The following is a 22222-nucleotide window of genomic DNA, read 5'->3' on the forward strand; positions in this document are numbered from 1 at the left end:
TTTTGCATGGGAAGAGGGAGATACAGTGTATAAACAATGGGAACAGAGAGGACTAAAACAGCTAGGACAAATATGGGAAGAGGGGGTAGTACGTTCCTATGAGGAGCTGCAGGAGGAATATGATCTTCAACCACAACATTTAATTTATTACTCCAGAATTAGAAATTACATTCTTCGAAAAGCGAAGGCAGAGTTGCAGGGGGAGGAAACAGAGCTGGAACGGGCAATGGGTGGGAGTAGCACCAAGGGATGTATAACACGAATATATGCAGCACTATTAGCTCATAGAACCCCCATATTGAAATACACACAGAGATGGGAACAAGACACAGATACTAGACATGATACACACAGCTGGGAGAAGGCATGGGGTTTCTTGTTAAGTAGCTCTGTGAGTAGTGCCATTATAGAGAATGGATATAAAATACTATATCGCTGGTACTACACCCCGGACAGACTAGCCAAAATGATACCAGAAGCGTCGAATCAATGCTGGAGGGGATGTATAGTGAAGGGAGACATGCTACACATCTGGTGGACGTGCCCAAAAATACAACGATACTGGAGAGAACTGCTGGACATGCTTAAACAAATACTGGGCAAAGAGTATCCACTGACAGTGGACCATTGCATACTACACTTTCGACCTACAGGACTTTCGAAACCTCTACATCGATTGGCCTCCATGTTTTTGGCAGCGAGCAAGATAGCGGTGGCATCCGCATGGAAGCAACAATCGATTCCACCAGTAATAAAGGTTATATATAAAATGGACTACTTCTACCAAATGTCTAAACTGACAGCAATAAAGAATGGACAAGTAGCCCAGTTCTTAAAAATCTGGGATAAGTATAAAGAGTGGAGGCATCGAGCCGGGATCGACCTTGATGCACCCCAGCTGATGACACCGCGGCTCTGAACGCCACTAAAAGTGCAAGGACCGAAATACACTATAAACTTAACCACGGGTGCAGCAGTGTTGGGACTATTGAAAAATGAAAATAGAAGAGATATATGGGCAGAGAGTTGGGGAAGCGAGGGAGGGGGAAGGGGATATGGGATTGTTTAAATGTAAACTTCAGCAATATACTTTGAAATGTATGTTCAAATATATAAATAAACATTTAAAAAAAAAAAAAAAGTTGGAGGATAAAAGATTTTTTTTAAACTTATTTGACAGCTTTTTAATTTATTTGAAAGCTTCCCATATGTAGATATAAATATCATGAAATAAAAACTGAATATCACTAAAACAGCTTTAAAACTTATTGCTGGTAGAAACAGAACTAATAACGGCTGTGTTTTGTGCTCATTTTTCTACACTGTGCTACACAATACATGACCAAATGTCAGTGAGGATATCCTATTTACTGATGGGTTAATCTTAACTGTTGTAATCTGCCTTGGGAAGCCTGGTGTTATAACTCTCCTTTCATTGGGGCACATGGAATCACATTTTCACCTCATCTGTTTTGTACAAATGGATTATTCTGCTTTGAGAATGTTTCAGGGACAAGTGGTTTTCATAAGTCAAAATAATAAAAATAAATATTTCATGCAGATCTCTTTCTTGGGGGGGAGGGGAAGCAAAGTGATTGCGGTGCGGCAGGGGCTGGGATGGAGGAGATTACTTGCGGGGATGGGTTAGACTCTGTAGGGGACGGATTTCTGTCCCCGTGCAACTCTCTACTCAGAACCTCCCTGTGCCTGCTAACTCTGGCTACAGGATCGGACCCTGGGGTCTGCAGAATCCCGGGATCAGACCCTACCCATGTCTGCAGGTTCCTTCCTTGTGGCTCTAGGATCCCTGGACAGAAATGGAGAGCAGGCTTATCCCAGGTTACAGCCAAGATGTAAATTCACATAGTGGAGTCCGGAGTCTCCCCAGTAAGGGGAAGAGAAAGAAACCCCCTGGGAAAAGGGTAGGTAGAGAGATCCAGTCACACAACAACTCCAGACCTGCTGGAAAATTTTGCAAGTTAAAAGGTAGGCGCTCCTTTCTATGCATCTGTGTATTTTAACGAGTTTATCATTTTAATACTGATAAGCTCGTTATAATACATTTGCACTGGATTATTCGTAGCTGCTACGTTGAATGGTTAAAGCCAAGCAGAACCCCTTTGTGTATTAGACGGTAAATAATGCTTGCTTTAGTCCAGCTACAACTGGTCTAAAGCAAATGTTGCAAGAACGGGCCATCAGCACACATTCAGACACATAATCAAAGGAACAATGAACTAGCTCTTATGTTTGTGAGGCTCAGTAAGCTTGCAAGACAGTGGCTTATGCACTGAACAGAATCAATCTGTTCTAGCTCAAACTCAGGGGCCAATGCAGAAAGCTGTACATCAAAAACGTGTCCCAATAGATGGATGCATGGCTTCTAATGTGAACATAACAAGAGGTTTTTGCTTGCCCATGCAGTAAGCTTTAATCATATGTAAATTTGAAGCACATAGAACTTGCGTGTTATTCAGAGCAAGCATACTGGACGCACGTGCACAAGGTTCTGTGCCGAGGGCAGCTAGTACTGTGCACATTTTCAAAATGGCTGCTGAGAGTTCAAGAAGTGACCTTGCAAGACTTCTGTGAAAGTCTCGCGAGGCCGATGCTTGAACTCTCAGCAGCCATTTTGAATTGGCGCCAGGAGAAAAACAGTCTGCAGATGTGCTAGGCAGGAAAGAGGGGGCTCTTTCCTGCCCCGAAGAGGTCACTAGACCACCAGGGCACCACACTAAGATAAAGGAGGGGAGGGGAGGATAGGACGCCTGCCTGCCCGTTTGTCCGCAAATCCAGACAAATGGGCAGGCTGGCAAAACCCGCCTGGTCGCCCAGCCGTGTCCTCAAAAAGAGGACATGTCTGGGTAAAAATCGGATATATGATAACCCTACCTTGGGATGAAGGATTCTGGGGGAAGGGAGAAAGGGATTTGTTTTATAGAACTGCTACTGTTTACTTGTCTAGAGAACGTTCTTCAGGAACCAGTACAGTGCAGAACTCATTTGGGATCTTGAAAAGCTATCTGTTTTATTCTACATACCTTACTGGTGGTGGCAAGCAGCTTCTCCAAAAATCTCAACCACTCCAAAATGAACACTGCTTTCTGAACTTCCCCCAGTTGGCTGCAGGCCTCTTCGTTGAGCAGTAAGCTGTAAGCGGCCTCCATACCTTGGAATGCTTCCCTGCAATCAGAGCTCTTGGCAATCCCTCACCAACCAGCACATGCCTGGGAGGGGAGAAAGGGAAGGGAGTGGAGAAAAGAGCAATGACACATGTCAGTATGAATCTGAAACTGAGCACAAGCTCAGAGCCTGGAATTTACTCCAGTAGTACAAAGAAATCCTGATCTGATTACTCTCTGTACTACTCTCTTTTCGTCATTGCATCAGAAAGAAACAGCAGCGCTGAGTTAGGTAAAATGATCACCAGAAGCAGGATCCCTGAAACCAAAATTCAGTGTGCACGCAGGTGAACTACATAGTATTCGCCATACATTACAGCCCAAGTGGCTACTACTCCATAACGCTGTCACCAATCATGTTCTTAACAAATCAATCAGTTTCAATAGGTTAAGTATCAATAGAAATCAAACAAAATTTGCTTATTTCCGATCTGACGAAGAAGGGCAACCTTCGAAAGCTAAATCAAGAAATGTATTAAGTTATGTCCAATAAAAAAGGTATCATCTTATTCTCTTTTCCATGTTTTATTTTGTTTGATTTCTATTGATAACCTTAAGAGTGGACTAACATGGTTACCACACTCCTCTACTTAATAGGTTAAGTACAAATTCAACTTGCAGTAAATTACTACTTGGGAAAAGACATTTAAAGGAAAACAGGAATTTGAAGGAAAGAAAACACTCCATTAGAATCTAAACGGTGCTATGAGCACACAAATGTTCAGTGCAGTATGGCTGGCACAGTGTGACATACTACTTCAAGAGACCAAATTCAAGTCAGCTGAGTCCATAACTACTTATTAAAAAAACAAACATACATACTACTAGATCAAAAGACTCCTGTTGTGCATTCTTCCATACCCGATATGCATAGTCTTGATCTTTAAGAACCACATACAAAACTGCTTTTTAGGATATCCATAAAAAACAAACATTCAATAATTGACTTTGGCCTAAGAACCAGATTGGCATAACAGTTACTCTAAAACCAGATTCACCATCCTTGGGGATCATTGTTGTATAACTCTGCACTACACAGAGTGACCATACAGCTCCAGGACTTACTCAGCTCAGCCATCTAGGCGCTACATGATCAACAATGCTCTATACCACTGTGACTCTATTTCCCAGTGAATAACCATTGTTCCCTTTATGTTAGCAATACCAGGGCCCTAGATATAGATACATATAGTGTAAGGAAATAAAGAACCTTTTTAAAAGAGTAACACAGTAAATGGGGGTCAGATAAAGATCTGCATGGTTCATCTAGTCTGCCCAACAATATAAACTCATTTCATATGGTATGAAGTGTTACATCATACGTATACCTGTTCTTGATTTATCCTTGCCATTTTTAGAGCACAGACCGTAGAATTTTGTCTGGCATGGGCCTTGTTCTAAAATTTCTGAAGATGTTGTCAAAACACCCGAAAAGCTCCACTCCGGCCCATCCAAATCTACTCAGTCTCCATCAGGGCACAGACCGTAGAAGTCAGCCCAGCACTGGTTTTCCTACCTAATCTCCCCTAAGCTTCTTTGGATCCAACCCTTCTAAACAGGATTCCTTTATATTTGTCCCACACATTTTTTAATTCTGCTACTGTTTTCATCTCCACCACCTCTCGTGGGAGGGTATTCCAGGATCTATCACCCTCTCGGTGAAAAAATACTTACTGACATTATTCCTGAGTCTGCCCGCTTTCAATTTCAATTCATGCCCTCTAGTTCTACCACCTTCCCGTCTCTGGAAAAGGTTTGTTTGCAAATTAATACCTTTGAAATATTTGAACATCTGTATCATATCATCCCTGTTTCTTCTTTCCTCCAGTGTATACATGTTTAGGACAGCAAGTCACCGAGGATCTTACTGGAATCTTACTGGGTCAAAATATCAGACTCGATATCCGATTCTTGAACACCTGATTGTGGAGTGCCACAGGACTCCTCTCTCTCCTCTTCTTTTAGTAGATCTTTAGGATAGCTAGGTCAACTTTTATGCTTATGCTAATGATATAACATTGCCTATCCTGATACTTTCAGAGAATATATTTCACTACAATTCAAGACCGCGTTGATGATATAGAATGCAGGGGTCAAGTATACTGCTTAAAGTTAAACACAGATAAAACTAAAATGCCGTAGCTTAGCTCCTTTCCATCTACTCTCCCAAGTACCTGAATCATTCTTAGAGACAACTCTTATCCATGAGTCCTTGATTAAAATTTTTGGGTTTATTTTGGACCAAACATTATCTTTTTAAATATAGCTCAACCCTGTTATAATGTGGTGCTTGGGGTCCAAGGAATAACATCACAGTGTAAGCAGAATGCATTAGAAAAATTTCAACCCATTTTTCTGCATCCAACTTATACAGTACCTGCTATCTGTTTTGAATGAACGTGACAATTGAAGTACTAGAGGATAACAATATTATATATAAACCAGGTTTCAATCTCTTATTGAAATGGAAAAACATAATGCACTCTGGATTTATTCAAACAAATTAATTATGTCTCATTTAAGCATACATAAACAAATGAACCTTACAATCTTCTTTAAAGTGGTTAATTTCTTGTTTAAAACAATATCAAGGGTGGACTGTTTTATTGAGTCTCTTTGCTTCTTTTTAATGATGTCAATTAAGTGATTTAATTGTAAAACTGAAAGAGAATCTATCTTTCCTGTTTCAAGAAATTTCAGTCCCATTTGCAAACCTGCAAGTACCTCTGTGATCTTAGCCACGGCTCAGGTTCCTCATCCTCATTGTCTTTGGTTGCATCCAAATCATGATTTTTGCCAATAACATTATTATTTCAAAATTTGTCATGTGCTCATATGTAGGACAGCTATTATCCCCATCTATCCAAGATTCTATAGTGGATCCACTCTCCTTATCAACGAATGCTTCCAGCACTCTTCCTGCATTGGCCATGGCATTTTCTATGATGCCTTCATTTTCCATGAATCTGTTTCTATGGACTTAGCTGCATCATGAAGTTTCTCCTCCTCCTTTTTCCATGCACGAACTGTGGACTCATTGGCTGCTAGGTCTCTAGCCACTTGAGTCTGATGGACTCCAGATTTGATTCTGTCGAGTGCAGCAATTTTTTCTTCTAAACTATACTTTTTACATGTTTGTTTGCGGTTTCAGACATTTCTCAGACCCAAGGAGGTATGATTGAGGTATGAGACAGCATGTTCTGCTCCGAGTGGGTGGAAACAGCTTCTGCATTACGATGGCATACCGTTTCCTGTTAATCAAATTGCAAGCCACGCTTGCATCACGTTGTAACAGGGATGAGCCGTACATGTTAATAAACTAATCAAGACATGGCTCAATATTCAGCTGATGGTGGTCAGCAATTTGTTTTTTAAATGCTGACTACCATGGGCAGAATTAGCCCCAGATATTCAGTGCCAGGCTATGTCTGGGCAACTGCATTGAATATCCAGGGCTAAATCAATGGTGTCAGCCACCAAAGCTTATGCAGGTCCTGGCCAATATTCAGCCAGGACCCACAAACGTTTTTTTTAAAGCTGGCGTTACTGTAACCCCTCCCTCACGCCTGAGCTAGTTGTATGGTGATCACTAGGTTCTGGTTCGCCTGATGTCAATAGTCGTGGCGGCACTTCCAGAAATCCAGTGCTCAGGAGTGGAGAGGGGACAAAAGAACACTAACCCCGCCTCTTGCCCTCAAGAAAGCATGAGAGGAAAATAAGCTAAATGTAGGAATTTTTCCAGTTTTTGGTAAAAAGCACCCTCTCACTTCTCAGTCAAATAAAGAACTTTTAATAATTAAATACTTTATTGCATGTATTCCATGCCAAAACAACAACACTTTAACATTTGTGGCAGAACAGTGAATAAAAAACAATGTTTCCAATCCTTAACTAGCACTCCTTAGAATATAACAATGTGAAATTTGGAATGTAACAATTCTCATCTAATCTTCAGTTCCCTTCACTTCTTAAAGAGAACCATCTTCACTTCAGGTAGGTATTTTATTAACTCTCTCCTTATCTTATGCAAATTCAAATTAATAAAGTTTTCCTTTAGAATTGGCACTTATCTGTAACTGATCAGTTTATAGCCAATTTGAGCAGATTCTCTTTCTTGCGTGGGGGCCCTTGGATGAACTGAGTCGCCAGTGTTCTCTCGCAGTTGTTGTCTTCTTCCTAACCTCTCTAATAACAAAACAAGTTGGGAGGCAAAACCCTGACTTCCTTTTTTCTCTCTCCAGGAATTCCTCTAAAGGGACTTTAAATGTATTTCATAATACTGTGGCCATCTCGCTAATTTAAATAAAATTAATTAAAGTATTACTAATTATTCAACCTATGCTTTACTGGGTAATCCCTATTCTAAACTGCTGGAGTAGCTTCTGCACAGCTGCTGAGCTTCACCCACAGTGTAGCATTCCATTCTCAATCTGACACCAACATTCCATCACTCACTAAACATATAGGATTATGATTCTCTCAGACCCTCAAACTCACCAACACTCAGACCTGGTACCACAGCAGTATTCCCCTTTCCAGTTTACACACTCACTCTCAGTTTTCCCTGTTCCACTCAGAAACCTCTCCTCTCACCAGTCAGTCATATCTCAACCCCCCAGTCAATTTCAACTATTTCTCACCCAGAGTACTTGCAGACTTGAAACACAATCAAACTTCCTTCCAAGTCACTCTCAGTTTAATCCTCCATTATTCCCTCGTCTATACCAATCTATTCCCAAATCACTTAACCACTTTTTCCTGTTTCTCTCTCAGACCCTTCAGAAACACATCCATTCCCACTTAGTACTCAGCTTCCTCTCTCAACAGCCAGCTGCTGTTGCCAAGCCAACAGAAGCTCAGCCCTCAGCAAATTCCAAGGACCTGCGTTGCTGGCCACAATGGAACCAGGGTTGCCAGGTGGAAATTTTTTTCCCCACCCAAACCAGCCTAAATCCAGCCCAAAACCCGCCCAAACTCAAACCCCGCCCCTGACACCCCCACCCCCGCGTCATCACCCCGCCCCCGCCGTCATCGGCCCCGCCTCCCCCGTCATCGGCCCCGCCCAAAACATCACTAACCCCGCCCCCCGCGGCCGAAAAAACCGCCCAAAAAACCGCAACCCACCGTGGGCAAAAATTTCCCGCGGCGGGTCGCGGAAAACCGCCCAAAAACCGCCCACCTGGCAACACTGAATGGAACTCTGGGACAACTTGGATAATTTTAGGTATTTTATTAACCCCTCGGGTTACATTACATTAGTCACCTTCCAATCCTCAAGTATTATGGCCATTTTGAATGGTAGGATACAGATCAGTAGTAACAGATTAGCAATTTCATATTTAAACTCTTTTAAAACTCTTGAAGCAAGGTCAGGAGTAGATAGAAGCTTGTTGCCTTGACTTTGTCATTTTGAACTATCATATCTTCTAGACTACAGCAATGTGCTTTAGTTGCTCTGAATCATTATCATTAAAGAGGGTTTCCAGTGTAGCTAAGACCCCAACATCCTTCAAAAGATCAAGGCAAATAAATAATTTAGCTTTCCTGCTATTACCCTCTTTTTTTTAACGACACAGGACACACAAACACTAGATCCGGCCACATGTGAGTTTGCAGTTCTTGAAGTAATCTGTAAACTGGAAGAGCTATTATGTTCTTGGACACTTTGATAAAACTTCAGCAAGCTAAATATGCTTGCCTGCAAAGCCTCTTGTTGCAATGGGAAAGATATTTCTTTGGCCACAATTTTTAGAAATATGGGTTATGAGATGTACTTATAACAGGACGAGTTTCTCATAAGAGACATAGATGGATCACAGAAATATAGCTCATCCTCGTCAGGAGTGAAGCCAAATGCTTGTGACTTTTGATCTGCAAGATCTTCCAGAACAGTCTAAGAACACATGGTGAGAGAAGTTGAAGGAATCAAGGATTAAACTCAGGATTTGAAAATAAGATTTGTGTTTCTCTTTCCACCAGAATAATCTTGGTGAACTGAGAAGGCTGTGTGGTGCAAGCTGGGATGAATCCTGATAATCAACTACTAGTATATCCTTGCAGTAGGCTCCATATAAAATCATTGAGCAGCTTCTGTTAAATGGAGTATGCCTATTCTGTCAGAGGCAAGGATATTGAAAAGGAAAGCTCATCTGCTACTGTGTCTAAAATTGGAGTTGAATTTGGCAGCTTATAACGTGTTCCTGTGTTGATGAGGTGGTGATAGCATAGCCTGGCAGAAGTTTTCAAACCAGTCCTCAGGGCACATCCATCCAGTTGGGTCTCTATTCATTGGTGGTTTTGTGTTACAAAATAACATTTCAGGCACTTTATATAATCACTAGTAAAAAAGGCCCGTTTCCGAAACCAATGAAATGGGCGCTAGCATGTGGCTTTTTTTGTGTGTGTGTGTGTATGTGTCACAGAGTTATTTTGTGTGTGTGTGTGTGAGTGTGAGGGTGCGGTGTGTGTGTGCAGGTTGTTGAAGTGTGTCTTTTTTTGTTTTGTTTTTTGCTTGGGGTTGGGGTGATGTGCTGTGCTGTCCTTGGTCGCTGTTTGCTGCTGGCTGGGTCGCGGGTAATCCTTCCAGCTGGGCCGCAGCTTGTCCTGTTCGCCCACGTCCCAGATGGTGACGGGCACGTTGTTTTCCGGCTCCTCTGACTCCATGTCAAGCGATCCCAAATATAGTCTGTGCTATAGGCCCTCTGGCACTCTTCAGTACTGGCATTAGGCATTTAAAAATTTCTCCTCCCCCCGGTCTATTTTTACACATACCCACAGCAGGAATATTCTTCTCTCGTTCCAGCGGTGGTTCTGTGCTCTCCGTGCTGCACAGATAATGAGCCATTCTGCTTGGGAATGCTCCTCCCTTATTGTCACGTAGTTTCCTCTGATTGGTCCGTCTTACGTTGCCTAGTGTTGCCTGGGAACGGTGTTGTGATGGTCCTTTGTGTTTCAGAATGTTGAGGGTGTTTTTTCTGATTGGTCCGTCACCACCATGAATCCATGAACCCTTCAGGGAGTGACTGAGTGACTTCAGAACGTTGTCTTCAGAACGTTGAGGGTGAGTTTTATTATAGTAGATTATATATTTTTTACAGACAGATTATTCCAATCTTAATTTTTTTTAAATTTATGATAATTCTCTCTCTCATCATTCCAAAGCAATTACACACTTCCCCTCAATAGCCCTCATCATCCGCACCATTTACATGCTCTAAGAAGGAGAAGAGAGAAAGAAGGAAATGAACTTGTCACACACAAATACTCTCCCTCCTCCTTAGCCTGATCCCAACAATCTTTCCCTCTTTAATCCCTGAACCCAGCATATATGCCCTGCTCCCCGATACCTGTTCACCCTTTCCTCTCCCCATTCTGACACGAGTAATCTGTTTCCTCCCTTCTCTGACCCCAATAGCCCCCCTTCTCGCCCGATAGCAGCATACCTTTTCTGCTCCCAGTATGTTCTCCCACATTCCTCTCTGATCCTATTACTGTTTGGGCCAGTTCTTCCAGCCTGCAGCAGTAATGGGTCCTGCTGTGAACAAGAAGTGCAGCAGAGGTGAAGATATTAAAATAATAATGATAATAATTAAAAAAATATTGACAGACTTGCAGCAGCTGCAGCTGCCTTGGACTCTTCCAGGGTTGCTGCTGTCATCACTGTTTCCTCCCCCAACTCCGCGGGCCCACGTGATTAAAGGCTACATCACTTCCTTCCGTGCCCGTTTGGTATTCTTCAAGCATGAAAAGCAGGTCCTCATCCAATGACATCTGGCCATGACAGTAGCAGCTGGATGACATCGGAGAACAGCAAAAGAAAGATGTTTTCAGGGTTTATTGGTTATAATCAGAAACCCCATTTTCCCTATCAAGGGCGTTCTACTGGGATTTTCCAATTATAACTGAAAATTAGAATCCCTGTATATAAATACAGTATAGTATTCTAAAACACTTTTTTTTTAAAATTTAAAAACAGATAAGAGACAGGAGGGATGCAGAATGGATTGCTCTAGCTCAGCTCAATAAGCTCATCACAACATAAAGAATGCTAGTACTTGAGACCCCAAAAAAGTAATCATATTTCAAGTACCGTTGAGGAAGGACAGGACACAGAAGTCAAAATTTTTATTTATTATATTTGTATCCCGCACTTTCCCACTAAAAGCAGGCTCAATGCGGCTTACATAGTAAGTGAAAGTAACTGAGACTGCTGAAGAGACATCCTGTGTCCTCTCAGCCCCCAGGAAGAGTGGAATGTAAAATAATCTCCCAGCCAGCTGCAGGTAACAACACTGAATAATTCAGTAAGCAATAGTGGCAATGTGCATAGGGTTATCTATCCTTCTCAGAGATATAGGCCCTTTACTTTCAATCCAGGAATTAGGACGTGAAACTGGCCTACTATATGCACTTACTTTGTCATCCCCCCTCCAAAAAAATTATATCTATATATCTATATATATATTTTTTTTAGATTTTAAAGCCATTATGTTTACAATTCATTCATGTTTCGCACACATCTTGCATCCATTGCAGCCTCTGAACTACTTCTTGCTCCTCAAGCACAAATTCCAACATAACCTTCATCTCTGGGCTTTCAGCTATTCTCCAGCACAGCACAGAAGCCCTCTTTGTCAACTCTGAATCAGGGATACCCACACCTTTCCATGGTTCCTCCTTCTCAAGTAGAGACTACTTAATATCTCTTTTCCATACCTGAATATCCAGGTGGAATTGCTCCCCATGTTCTTCATGAACAGCTCCCAAGTTTGGGCTAAAGAAATCCAAATGGAAGCTTAAATAGTGGAGTTTGCGTGAAAGCCTTTTGACACTGTTCTGCATAGATCTTATACATAATCCGAGTGCTCTTGGCATGGGGCCTAAAATGACTGACTAGGTTAGAAACCGGTTGACTGGAGGTGATAGAGGGTACTGGTAAATGAGCTCACTGAGGAAAGGGTGTTACCAGTGGTGTGTTGCAAGGCTCAGTTCTTGGGCCAGTTCTTTATAAGCGACATTTCCGAAAGGCAATTTAGTAAGGGTTTGCTTTTTTGCACGATACCAAAATCTGCAATAGGGTAGACACACCTGATGGTGTGGAAAACATTAGGGACCTAGCAAACCTTCAGAAATTGACTAGAATTTGGCAGCTAAGATTCAATACTCAAAAAATACAGTCATGCATTTGGGCTGCAAAAACCTGAGGGAGTGATACAGTTTAGGGGGTGAAACACTTTTGTGCATGAAAGAGGAGTGGGACTTCGTAGTTACTGTATGTGATGATCTTAAGGTGGCCAAACGGGTAAAAAAAGGCAATGGTGAAAGCTAGAAGGATGCTTGGGTACATAAGGAGAGAAATGGCCAGCAGGAAAAAGGTGATAATGCGTCTGTATAAAAGTCTCCGGTGAGCAGGGATGTGGAGTTGGTACACCAAACCTTCAACTCCGACTCCTCTATTTTTCTATTCTTAGAGTCCAACTCTGACTTAGACTGATAGGCTTTACATTTTTTGTTGTGGATCTAAAGTACTGGTAAATATAACTTCAGGTCCAGGACAAAGATATGTGTATATAAATATAAAATTATAAAAATTAATCATACATTATTTTATTTATTATTATTATTATTATTTTTTAATTTTGAAGCTAGAGTCTGTCCATTTTTACTGACTCAGACTCAGTCTCCACAGCCCTGCTGGTGAAACTAAACCTCATTTGGAGTACTGTGTACAATTCTGGAGACCACATCTTCAAAAATATAAACGGGATGCAGACAGTCCAGAATATAGGGACAAAGATCTCAATATGTATACTTTGGAAGAAAAGAAGAGGAGATATGAAAGAGATTTTCAATTACCTCTGTGGCATAAACGCAAGTTTCTTTCAATTGGAAAAAAAGATCTGGAATGAGGGGCATAGGATGAAGATGAAAAAGGGACAGACTCAGGAGTAACTCGAGGAAATGCTTCTTCACGGAAAGGGCACTGAATTCATGGAATGGACTCCAGGCGGAGGTGGTGGAGACGAAGACTGTATCTGAATTCAAGAAAGCTTGGGACAAATACACAGGATCTCTAAGGGAGAGTAAGTGATAGTAGATGGCATGGTTAGGAAGACTGGATAGGCCATTTTTCTCGGTTTCTATGACATTTTGCAGCTCTCAAATCAATTCTTCAATCAGATCACTGCAGTTTTCTGCTTTATTATTTCCTGGGAGATCATTAACTAGTTTCTTGAAAGCATTCTACTACTACTACTTTACTACTACTACTTAACATTTCTAAAGCGCTACTAGGGTTACGCAGCGCTGTACAATTTAACATAAAAGGACAGGCCCTGCTCAAAGAGCTTACAATCTAAAGGACAAGTGAGTAGTCAATTCGATGGGGGCATTCAAATTGGGGCAGTCTGGATATCCTGAAGGTAAGAGTTAGGTGCCGAAGGCAGCATTGAAGAGGTGGGCTTTAAGCAGAGACTTGAAGATGGGCAGGGAGGGGGCTTGACGTAAGGGCTCAGGAAGGTTGTTCCAGGCATAGGGTGAGGTGAGGCAGAATGGGCGGAGCCTAGAGTTGGCAGTGGTGGAGAAGGGTACTGAGAGGAGGGATTTGTCCTGTGAACGGAGGTTTTGGGTGGGAACATAAGGGGAGATGAGGGTAGAGAGGTAGTGAGGGGCAGCAGATTGAGTACATTTGAAGGTAAGAAGGAGAAGCTTGAATTGAATGCGGTATCGGATTGGAAGCCAGTGAAGTGACCTGAGAAGAGGGGTGATATGAGTATATCGGTTCTGGCGGAATATAAGACGTGCAGCAGAGTTCTGAACAGATTGAAGGGGGGATAGATGGCTAAGTGGGAGTCCGGTGAGGAGTAAGTTGCAGTAGTCAAGGCGAGAGGTAATGAGAGCGTGGACGAGAGTTCGGGTGGTGTGTTCAGAGAGGAAAGGGCGAATTTTGCTGATGTTGAAGAGGAAGAAGCGACAGGTCTTGGCTATCTGCTGGATGTGTGCCGAGAAGGAGAGGGAGGAGTCGAAGAGGTTGCGGGCAGATGAGACAGGGAGGATGAGGGTGTTATCAACTGAGATAGAAAGTGGAGGAAGAGGAGAAGTGGGTTTTGGTGGAAAGACGATGAGCTCAGACTTGGACATGTTCAGTTTCAGGTGGCGGTTGGACATCCATGTAGCAATGTCGGTTAAGCAGGCCGATACCTTTGCCTGGGTCTCGGCGGTGATGTCTGGTGTGGAGAGATACAGCTGGGTGTCATCCGCATAGAGATGATACTGGAAGCCATGAGATGAGATGAGGGAGCCCAGGGAAGAGGTGTAGATTGAGAAGAGAAGGGGTCCAAGGACAGATCCCTGGGGAACACCAACAGATAGCGGGATGGGGGTGGAGGAAGATCCATGAGAGTGAACTCTGAAGGTGCGGTGGGAGAGATAGGAGGAGAACCAGGAGAGGACAGAGCCCTGGAACCCGAATGAGGACAGTGTGGCAAGGAGTAGATCATGATTGACAGTGTCAAAAGCGGCAGATAGATCGAGGAGGATGAGGATGGAGTAGTGGCCTCTGGATTTGGCAAGGAACAGGTCATTACAGACTTTAGAGAGTGCTGTTTCTGTCGAGTGTAGAGGGCGAAAACTGGATTGAAGAGGATCGAGGATGGCATGAGAGGAGAGAAAATCAAGGCAGCGTCTGTGAACGGCACGCTCAAGTATTTTGGAGAGGAAGGGTAGGAGGGAGATGGGGCGGTAGTTGGAGGGACAGGTAGGGTCAAGTGATGGTTTTTTGAGGAGAGGTGCGACTACGGCGTGCTTGAAGGTGTCAGGGACAGTTGCAGTGGAGAGAGAGAGGTTGAGGATATGACAGATGGAGAGGGTGACAGTATGAGAGATGGTGTTAAGTAAGTTGGTGGGGATGGGAGCAGAGGAACAGGTGGTACTTTCGAGGTGGAAGGAAGGTGAGCGGTTTCCTCCTCGGTGATGTCAGGAAAGGAGGAGAAAGAGGCCTGGGTTGGTTGGTCGAGGGTTGAAGGGTGAAAAGGAGGAGATAGTTTGGTAGTGAACTCAAGGTTGATCTTTTGCACCTTGTTGCGGAAGTAATCGGCCAGTGATTGAGGAGAGAGTGAGGGAGGGGTAGGAGCGGAGGGCACTTTGAGGAGGGAATTAAGGGTGGCAAAGAGACGACGGGGGTTGGAGCTGAGAGAATTGGTCAGTTGGGTGTAATAGTCCTGTTTGGCAAGGAATAGGGAGGAGTGGAAGGAGGATAGCATGAATTTGTAGTGAAGGAAATCTGAATGGGTGCGAGATTTCCTCCAGAGGCGTTCGGCAGATCGGGTGCAGGAACGAAGGTAGCGGATGCAAGGGGTCAGCCAAGGCTGGGGATTAGTATGCTTTGTAGGACGGGAGGTGGATGGAGCGAGGGTGTCCAGAGCAGAGGAGAGAGTGGCATTGTATGCGGGGTGTAGGAGGAAACAGCATTCTTAGTAGACTGGACACACAGACATCCCAGCAGAGCAGTTGGGCTCTGCAGCGGACTTCACATAAAAGGTTCCAGGTACACATCTCACTGTTGCCCACTTATACTGTATGCTGAGCCCTCCAAAACACACCAAAAACCTACTGTACCAAACTGTACACCACCACAATAGCCTTTATGGGTGAAGGGGTCACAATAGTTTTGGGGGAGTATGGAAGAGTTCACACTTTCCACCACAAGTGTAACAGGTAGAGTGGGATATAGGCCTGGGTCCTCCTCTCTATAGGGCACCCCACTGACCACTACACTACTCCAGGGACCTGCTTGCTGCTCTAAAAGACCTGGTTATAACCTCTGAAGCTGTCATAGAGGCTGGTAATATTTTTAATCACATCTTTGGGGGTGGGGGGTGGGAGGGGTTCATCTCTGATTCCCTCCAGTGGTTACCTGGTTATTTAGGGCAGCTTTTTGTGCCTTATTCATTCTAAAATCAGGTCTAGACCAAAACGTTGAATATTCAACCCTAGACATTTTAGTTTTGTTCCATTATGGCTGTAAAACATCCAAGTGTTAGGAATGCCCTAAGCCGACCCTGACATGCCCCCCTGTGATTTGGACGCACTGCAGACGAATTGCATAGATAAACGTCTGCACAATAGGTTTCAAAAATAGAGATTTGACTGTTTTGAGAAGAAATTCCTCCAAATACTTTTTGGATGTTTTTCTCTTTCGAAATTGAACCCCATTATGTGTGCTTTTTGTAAGAGGGTGCACTATTTGCACATAGTGCATGCTCTTCCCCAAGGGGTGTGCATGCACACTTGTAATGACATTCATTTGCCAATGGGGGGGGGGGGGGCGAGGGAACAACAGGCACACAAATTTTTGGATGCCCATCCTTAGAAGGCAGCTCTAGTCACGGGAAAGGAGAAGGTGATCTCCAGGAAATTTCTGTTCTATAAAAGTGAAGTTTCTGCATGTTGTGTGGGATGAAAGAGAAATAAATCCCCTCCAAATGTGTCCCAATACATTTTTATGGGAGAAGCAGTTCAAATATCTGCAGCATACACTGATTCATTCTAACATAGTGTTTAAGAAATTACACTTTTCAAACTGCCTTCTCCTGTCATCTCCTCTCCTGATAGATGTTCCACTCAATGTGGAAATTAAAAAGAATAAGACCGTTCTTCCCAAGGACAGTTTTCCGTAACCTGGTACAATCAACAGTACTCAGTCATCTAGACTACTGCAACGCACTCTACGCCGGCTGTAAAGAACAAATAATCAAGAAACTTCAGACAGCCCAGAACACTGCAGCTAGACTTATATTCGGTAAAACTAAATATGAAAGTGCTAAACCCCTACGAGAAAAACTACACTGGCTCCCACTCAAAGAACGCATTACGTTCAAAATATGCTCCCTAGTCCACAAAATCATTCATGGAGATGCACCAGCCTACATGTCAGACCTGATACACCTACCCCCCCCCCCCAGGAATGCTAAAAGATCATCCCACACATTCCTTAATCTGCACTTCCCTAACTGCAAAGGACTAAAATACAAACTAATGCACGCGTCAAACTTTACCTACTTGAGCGCACAGTTATGGAACGCACTGCCGTGAAATTTAAAATCGATCTACGAACTAACGAACTTTTGCAAATTACTGAAGACCCAGCTCTTTAACAAAGCATACCCCAAAGATCAACCAACGTAAATATACACAACTCCTTCACATATATTCAGAACTGTCCGACAGCATCTGCTGTTATACCACTATCATGTTTTTCTTTATCATGTTTCCCAAGATCCTTCTGTAACACTAAATATCTATTTTCTAATGTATTTCCACTATTCATGATGTATTGTAAGCCACATTGAGCCTCCAAAGAGGTGGGAAAATGTGGGATACAAATGCAATAAATAAAATAAAATAAATAGCACATGAATGCATGCATGCATGCAAGCACCCCCCCCCCCCCCCAATGATCTAAGAGGTTAGAAATAATTCCATATGCCATGCTCTGCATCTTTTCTCCACTTGTAAAATACTATTTGCGTTTTTGTATGCACAGATCTAAATGCCCTTTTTTTTCAAACTAGGTACCCTACACAAAATTGGTCATCAGCACTCTACTTAACAAGTTGGTTTCTATGAATTTCTAGTTCTATGAAAGACATTGCCATATAAAGGTACAATCAAGTCAACCAAGAAACAACCTTCTGCATACAGTGCAAAACACAGACATAATCAGCCAAGAGATACTGAGTTAAAAGACAATACAGGCATAAACCTGTAAGAGGCAAGTCATTTAAACAGAGCCAAAAAACTTCGAACACTGACCCCCTCCCTCCCATTAGATTTACTAAAAGACAATATATAGACTGTACCAGATATGAAAATCCTGTGACTGAACTCTTTTTGCTGTTGTTCCTGCTGCTATTTTTTTCAATTGCACTTTAATTCTTTGCTAGGCACGGCACGGTAAGTTCTGTGTGATGCTCCGGCAGTGGTGTCAGCTAGCTCCACCCACTTCTCCCAACTCCAGACACAACTGAAGAGCGTCTCAGAATTTCCCTGTTTAACGCCGTGGTTAACTCTTTTGCTTGTTGCTGTCCCGACTCCCTGCAGCTCTCGTTTTCAACTGCACAATGCACTTTCAATTCTTTTTTCTCTTTGGGTGCGGTAAAGTCCAGTCCGAATCCGATGCACCGGTAGTGATGTCATTTAGCTCCACTCTGTCCTCCTCTGTCCTCTCTACGGGCATTTCCAATGAGGTTTAATGACAGGAGGTGGCATGACGTCAAATGAGTGAAGCCGACCCCTCCGCGCAGCCGCCACATTAGTCAGAAGAACAAAACCAATTTGCTGTATCCACATTGTCGTTATTTATTGTTATTTTATCTCGGTTATAGTTATAAACATACAGGCTTATGCAGCATATGGATGTACAAAAAGTAGGTATCACAACGGAATAACCTTTCATCGGTTAGAGTAGTAATTAGTTCTAAATTATAATCATTGTGTCATGTCGAGGAACTGGTTATCGGGACACCCTAACACGCTCAGATTTTTTCACCTACTAAAGGGCCACCAAAACATCATGTTATGAGAATCGGGTGCTCATCATTCACAGTTTTAATTTTTAATTACAAAGGTTGTTTTAAACCTTAATTACTTTGAAACCTTGGAGCATTTAAAATCTTTTTTTCCTATGCCTAGATCTAAAGAGCAAAATGGTATGTGAGAACTTGCTCCTTTTGTTTTGTGGAATGCAGTGGTATATTATAATAATGCACTTTTTTTTATTACTAGTATTTAAAAGAGAGGCATTGAATAATGAGGGAAGCACTACTTTCATGCAGAAGTCCAGAGTGGTCTAAATGTGCCAGTTCAGTTGTATATATTTATTTCTACTTGACATCTGTTTGGCTATAAATGCAAGCAGCACACTATTATCCACCAAGTTCATACAAAAAAAAATCTGTTGGCTGCCTGCTATGTGAATATTCTATTATTTTTTTCATTATTGCTACTAAGTATTACATATTTGGGGCATTTGCTTAAAACTCTGATGGTTTTAAATTGTTTATCCAGACTTACATGCACATTGCTTTTTAAACCCAAAGGTGAAACCTAAGAATGGTTGAACAATTAGGTATAAACTGAGTTATTTTGGACGGCTTTGGGTCCTACTGATCTGAACATCTGTTGTCTGGAATTTTGGAAGATCAAAAAGAGGAAATAAAAAATACATTTTGGATGTACTCTGTTGACGTTGTTTACTTTTGCAATGTGTTAATGGATGCCTGTTCTGGTGTGTGCATGTGATAATGTTTGAATAACTGTCTATACTTTCGGCTATGATTTCTGAACACTTGGCATCATTTAAAGACAGATTTTAAATGCCCAGTTGGATATATATGCTCATCTCAACATTGTTAAATGTTTCAGACGTATACATCGACTTGATCCCATGATTATATTGATCCCATGATGATGTTATTGTCCAGAAAGAAGAGATAAAAGTTTTCAGTTTTGGCACAGTATAAGTCATCATCACAGAACAAGTCATCACAAGAACAAAATATCAGAAAAGCAATGGACTACATCATAGCCCATTTAGTTATGTTTCAACAAATGAAATCTGCATGAAACCAAATATTTATGTTTATTATTTTGACTTATAAAACCACTTGTCCCTGAAACATGCACAAAACAGAAAAATACATTTGTGTATCTAAAATGTAAACCTCTACAAAAGAGATGAAGGAGAGTTTAATTTTACTTCCATTTAATTCAATATATTCCATCTTAATAACACCACACTTCTCAAGACAGACTACAACAACAATTAAGATGAACGCATCAGGAACAGGATTCTTCACCAGTTGAAGTGTGGGAAAAGAGGAGGCGGTATTGCTATCATCTATAGGTCCCTTTTTAACGTTGCACTGGTCTCATTACAATTTTCCTGATCTAGAAATTTTGGCTTGCAGAATTGCTGATGATAGCTTACTGGCTCCTCTTTGTTTAATACTTTTCTATCATCCGCCAGATAGTTGGCTACCTGTGGAAGGTTGTTTTACAGAGTTTGTCTCTGATGTCTGTACTAAATTTTCTAATGTCCTATTTAGAAAATACCAGTAATTTAAGAAACTATTTGATTTTCTGGTTTCTTGGCAGTTTGTCTATACTCTGTCACCTTCTTCTCATAGTGGAGGTCACGTTTTGGACCTACTAGAGCATCGGGGAGCAAATACTGATATTTTCTATTTAGGGGGTTCTTTTACTAAGGTGCGCTGAAAAATGGCCTGCACTAGTGTAGGCGTGTGTTTTGGGTGTGCGCAGATCCATTTTTTAGCGCACTTGTAAAAAAGGCCTTTTTAAAATTTTTGCCGAAAATGGATGTGTAGCAAAATGAAAATTGGCATGTATCCATTTTGGGTGTGAGACCTTACTGCCACCCATTGACTTAGCGGTAAGGTCTCACGTGGTAACCGTGCGGTAATCGTCTATGCGTGTAGAATGACAATTACCGTCCGGTTTCCACTGCTGCAGGAAAATAAAAATTATTTTTCGGCGCATGTAGCAGACACGCGTAAAAATGAAATTACCACCTGGGCCACGTGGTAGCCGGGCGGTAACTCCAAATTGATGCATGTAGGACACGCCTACGCGGCTTAGTAAAAGGGAATGTATTCTGGATGTCTTAGCCCCCCTCCCTTTAAAATTAAGCCTCATATCACTCGCAGAGTGTCTCCCTGGTTTGACCAATCCCGTTTCTCTCTGAAAACACACTGTAGAAAGCTTGAAAGGTAGTGGTCCAAAAGTAGATCAGATGTTAATAGACTGCTTTGAAGAAGAGCTGTTAGGGATTACAAAGATAAAATTTGGGAGATGAGGTATTTCGCTGAACAGATTGGGGGCATTAATTTAAATATCCACAAACTCTATCATAGTAACATAGTAGATGACGGCAGAGAAAGACCTGCACGGTCCATCCAGTCTGCCCAACAAGATAACTCTTATGTGCTACTTTTTCTGTATACCTGACCTTGATTAGTATCTGCCATTTTCATGGCACAGACTGTAGAAGTCTGCCCAGCACTAGCCCCGCCTCCCAACCACCAGCCCCCCCCCCCCCCCCCCCGGCTCTGATATATTCAGTTGGTGCACAGAGTATTTTCCACCAAAGAGGTCACAGTTACTAATGTGATTATGCCTACAGTGCAACGGGTGGCTTCCCACTTGAAAGTAGCAAATATTAGGAGGGCAGTTCTCCAGTCTCCTGGCAACAATGCCACCCTTCCTGTGTTGTGGGCTGATATTCCTGCCGTTAGACTTTGGCCTTCTTTTCAGTTGCCTTTCTCTGATACAGTTAAAATTATTGCTTTCAAAGTATTCATCGTCCCATTGTATCCTTGATGCCTGTCCAAGTAATCTTCTGAAAAATGCCCTTACCTTATTCATTGAACTTCTCAGGGAACATATATCTTTTTTGTTTACTTGCCTCTTCCCAGTTGAGAGGGATTCTATAATTTTAACCCCTGTTCCTAAAACTTCTTCAGGCTCATTGAGTGACGTTGGCAAGTACAGGCCAGTTGCTTGCATCCCCTTATTGGTCAACGCGATGGAAGGAATTGTAGCAGCCCAGCTCTCTGACTACCTTTCCAGCTTTTGTCTCTTGCACGTGTCCCAGTCTGGCTTCAGGCCGTGTTATAGTACTGAGACTGTTTTAGCCACTTTAGTTTCTGCCTTCAGGAAAGAAATATGATTAGGCAACAAGGTCCTGGTTATGCAATTTGACATGTCAAGTGCCTTTGATGTGGTGGATCATGATCATTTGTTAAATTTACTAGACCAATTTGGGATTTGTGAGAAAGCCTTGTCCTGGTTTCAGGCCTTCCTAAAGTGTAGGTTTACAGAGTAAAAATGTTGGGTGCATTATCATCGCCTTGGTCCCCAAATTGTGATGTGCTGCAAGGCTCACCACTATCTCCAATATTATTTAATGTCATAATGGCTTCATTAGGGAGGGGAGACCAGTCAATGGTATTCCATCCTTTTAT

At 42.3% G+C, this 22222-nt stretch overlaps 1 protein-coding gene across 1 annotated transcript in view; it reads right to left on the bottom strand.

Moving 5' to 3' along the window:
* HEATR5A (HEAT repeat containing 5A) overlaps nt 1–18315 on the bottom strand; it is a 275460-nt gene extending 257145 nt beyond the window's left edge. The window contains exons 1-2 of the mRNA XM_030215480.1: nt 18041–18315; nt 3042–3227 (exon numbers count right to left, since the gene is read on the bottom strand). Coding sequence (XP_030071340.1) covers nt 3042–3167 — 126 coding nt within the window. The 5' untranslated portion in view covers nt 3168–3227; nt 18041–18315. The remainder of the gene's footprint in view (nt 1–3041; nt 3228–18040) is intronic.
* Nucleotides 18316–22222: the final 3907 nt, after the last annotated feature.

Source organism: Microcaecilia unicolor, chromosome 9 (assembly GCF_901765095.1).
Source record: "Microcaecilia unicolor chromosome 9, aMicUni1.1, whole genome shotgun sequence".
Classification (NCBI taxonomy): domain Eukaryota; kingdom Metazoa; phylum Chordata; class Amphibia; order Gymnophiona; family Siphonopidae; genus Microcaecilia; species Microcaecilia unicolor.